General features: G+C 26.5%; 1 protein-coding gene across 1 annotated transcript; it reads left to right on the forward strand.

Annotated features, from left to right (window-relative positions):
- Positions 1–303: 303 nt before the first annotated feature.
- Positions 304–3,542, forward strand: LOC106791176 (17-beta-hydroxysteroid dehydrogenase 13; the record flags this gene model as incomplete). Its single annotated transcript, XM_014756644.1, is given in 7 exon segments — positions 304–580; positions 1,597–1,827; positions 2,140–2,264; positions 2,460–2,570; positions 2,953–3,114; positions 3,265–3,347; positions 3,417–3,542. Coding segments are annotated over 6 exon segments (833 nt in total), but the record flags the coding sequence as incomplete, so codon positions are not given.
- Positions 3,543–3,616: the final 74 nt, after the last annotated feature.

A 3,616-nucleotide genomic window follows, 5' to 3' on the forward strand; every position in this document is an offset into this window, starting at 1 on the left:
CTATATTTTAATCGTCACAGATCATGGTTATGTAACCCAAAAAGAATGATAAATAAAGTTATAAATTCCAATGACTTCATCCTATTAAGTTCAATCTTGGAAGGTACCATCTTGTTAATTCATAAAAAACAATGAAACTTAAACACATTATTGTAACTATCCAATAGGAAACTAAGTTTTTTATCGGAAAATTTATTATCCTACAAATTGATTTGTTATTCAACAAAGTAGCAACAGATAACAACTCATCAAAGAAGTGGGAGAAATCAGCTTATATAAACGATCTGGTGGAAAGAACTGGACACTTATAATATTTCTTTCAAACCTGACTTTTCTCTTTTAGTTAATAAAATCTTAACTCTGTTTTAATTAATAAATCTGTATGCAGTTTTAATTCAATTAAATATTCAATATATATATATAGAAGATTGATAGGTAATGTTAAAGAATAAATATTGAAGATAAACGCGAATTTGAAAGTTAATAAAATTCAATTATTACTCTCGCGATTTTCAAATTACTTTATTGTTGTTTATCGAACCAGAGGCAGAGAGGCTTATCTCACCAGCTGCAAATAAAAGTAAGCATCTTATAAGTTTAATGCTTTATCATCCATTTATATTGTAATAGAATTCCAATTAAAATTACAGTTTACCTACTATCTTCCCATTCAGTTTTTCAAAACTACAACTGATCGCTCGCTCGCTAACTCATTTGCCATTTTTTACGTCATTTTTTGCACGATCAAAAACAGAYCACACTTTTCGTAACAATGTAAAGCATAATGATTAAGCACGAACGAAACAAGACAAAAATTTAACACGGAAGACAAACAAACTAATAATTAACCAAAATCAGTTAAAGTAAAACGAATTGTATATGTCATAATTAATAAGGTTAAATGATATATCATGCAAAACGGCAAATGCAAAAAAGACAACAAAATTTTTAATTAAATATTTTCAAAGACCAGGTCCAATCTCGTTTTCCCTTTCTCCTTCTTCTCCCCTCTGCACACACACTCTCACGCACCTACTTTTTACTGAATGATGTAGGGGGCTTATATAAAATGGAAAGTATGAACAACTGGGAGAAATAGAAAACAACTTTTAGTATTTTCAAATCAGTTAATCTAATTCAACCTGTCGTATCAGTTTAGTGAAACCAATTCTCCACCAAACACGTACACACTTTACGAATTTACAATTTACGAACTCTACGCAAATCTACGAAATCAAAAAAAAAAAATTGTGAGCATTTCTATTATTTTAATACGACCTTGAGAACCTTTCCAAATCTCAGCCTGTACTACGAGAAAAAACTAATACCTTGATTTGCATAACACCGAATAACTAATATTAATACTAATATTATATTATTGTGCATAAATGATTGATCGATTGATCAATCTGATTTCCAAATATAAACAAAGATTTAAAAAACGACTCCATTTTCCTTTATATTTATGCATTGCATTACATACATTTTTATTTATTTATCATTAAATGCATTTATTAAAATATGAAATTCAAAATTATACTTCTAATTGTTTTTCTTTCTTTTTTCTTTTTTTTTTTTTCTTTTCTTTATTTTTAGACTAAATGGATTTCTTGCAAATTATATTGCAAGTACTTGGCGTTATAATGTTTCTCGCAAAACTCGTTTGGGAGATAATAAAAATATTTATTCCCTTAAAATATAAAATGAAGGAAATAAGCGGAGAAATTGCATTGGTAACTGGCGGAGCTGGTGGATTAGGAAGATCTATAGCCATAGAATTATCTAAGCATGGTGTTATCGTTGTCATATGGGACATCAACGAAAAAGGTTAGTAAAATATTATAGAATATTTTTCAAATACATTATTATATAAAAAAAGAACAGTTGCACAGCATTTTAATGTATCAATTTTATTCTTTAATATTTTTATAATATATTTTCCTATCATTTTCAATTCATTAAATTTTTTATATTAAGACACTCGATATATTATGATTTACTTTCTACCCCCTAAAATATAATCCGAAGAAAGATAATCACGTGCGAAAGTAATTTTTAAATAAATACAAATAATTGAAAAAATGAACACATTGACAAAGAAAATTCTACATCCGATTAATGCTTTTCCTTTTTTTTTAGGTATCGAAGAAACAGTAAAATTAATACAAGACGCGGGTGGAATTTGTTACGGTTACGTTTGTAATATAATTAATCGCGAAGAAGTTTATGAGAGGGCAAGACAGTTAAAAAAAGAAATCGGCAAGGTTAGTAATGGACATTAGAAATTTCGTTAATAATTTCTTTTTTTTTTTTTTTTTTTTCAAAGAACAAACAAAATATTATATATGTATAATTATATCGCTTACTTTAATTATTATTGTTATCGTAAATAATATCATTGTATTATAATCACATAAAATAATGCAGAGTTATTTTTCTCATATTTCAATAATTTTAAGGTGACCATATTGATAAATAATGCAGGAGTAATTAATGTTCAGAAATTCCAAAATATTCCGGACAATAAACTTATGCAAACGATGCAAGTAAATATTATAAGTCAATTTTGGGTACGTAAATCAAAAATAATACATATATATTTAAAGCCTATGTAACTTTAATTTTATTAAAATTGATCTATATCCATATCATGGTGAAATATAAATTTTATTCTTGTAACAATACAAGCAATGACAAGTATAAAACAAAATAATAAGATCATCAAACGTATGTTGAATTAATTAATTAGCTCAATCTTAATAAGTGTTACCACACGTTTTCCTGTTTTAGTTATTGAAACTAATTTCAACGATTTTAATTATATCGATTGATCTCAAGAATAAAATTTATTAATAAAAATGTCATGTGACTTGAACCAGATGATATACAATTTAACAAAAATCTACAGTTTTTACGATGATCAAAATAATGTTGTCCTTTTTTTTGTTGTAGACAACGAAAGCATTCCTTCCAGGAATGATAGAATGTAATAAAGGTCATATTGTAAGTATAGCAAGTATAGCTGGTTTTCGTAGTTTTCCGTATTTGGTAGATTACTGTACATCCAAGCATGGAATTATTGGATTCTATGATGCATTAGATATGGAACTATACGTATGTATTTTAATTTGTTCTTTTGTTATTCTTAATTAATTGAATATTTTTACTTATTTTTTTTTTTTCTTTTTTCTATTGGAATACAACTTAACGCAAATTATTGAAATATTTATACACGTACTATTATGCATATTTTTTGTTTTTTAGTCAGACGGATATGAAATCAACACAACGGTAGTATGTCCTACCATTATCATTGGTACTGGCATGAAAGCGGAATCATATATACGGTAATAATTATTTTATACGTAAACGTGTAAATTCATGAAAAAATATTATATTAATAATAAATATTTTAGTTCTAGGTCTATGATACCTTTTGTGAGTTGTGAAGAGGTAGCTAGACAAACAATAATTGCGATGAGATGTAATAAAAAGAATATTACTGTTCCAGGATACAACAGTATATTGCGAATCCTCAATAGGTATAATCAATTTTTCTCTTTTTAATTTTATTATTCTATATTAATTATATATATTTATTATTCTTCATTGTAAT

This window comes from Polistes canadensis, unplaced genomic scaffold (assembly GCF_001313835.1).
Source record: "Polistes canadensis isolate GaletaPanama2010 unplaced genomic scaffold, ASM131383v1 scaffold_289, whole genome shotgun sequence".
Lineage (NCBI taxonomy): Eukaryota > Metazoa > Arthropoda > Insecta > Hymenoptera > Vespidae > Polistes > Polistes canadensis.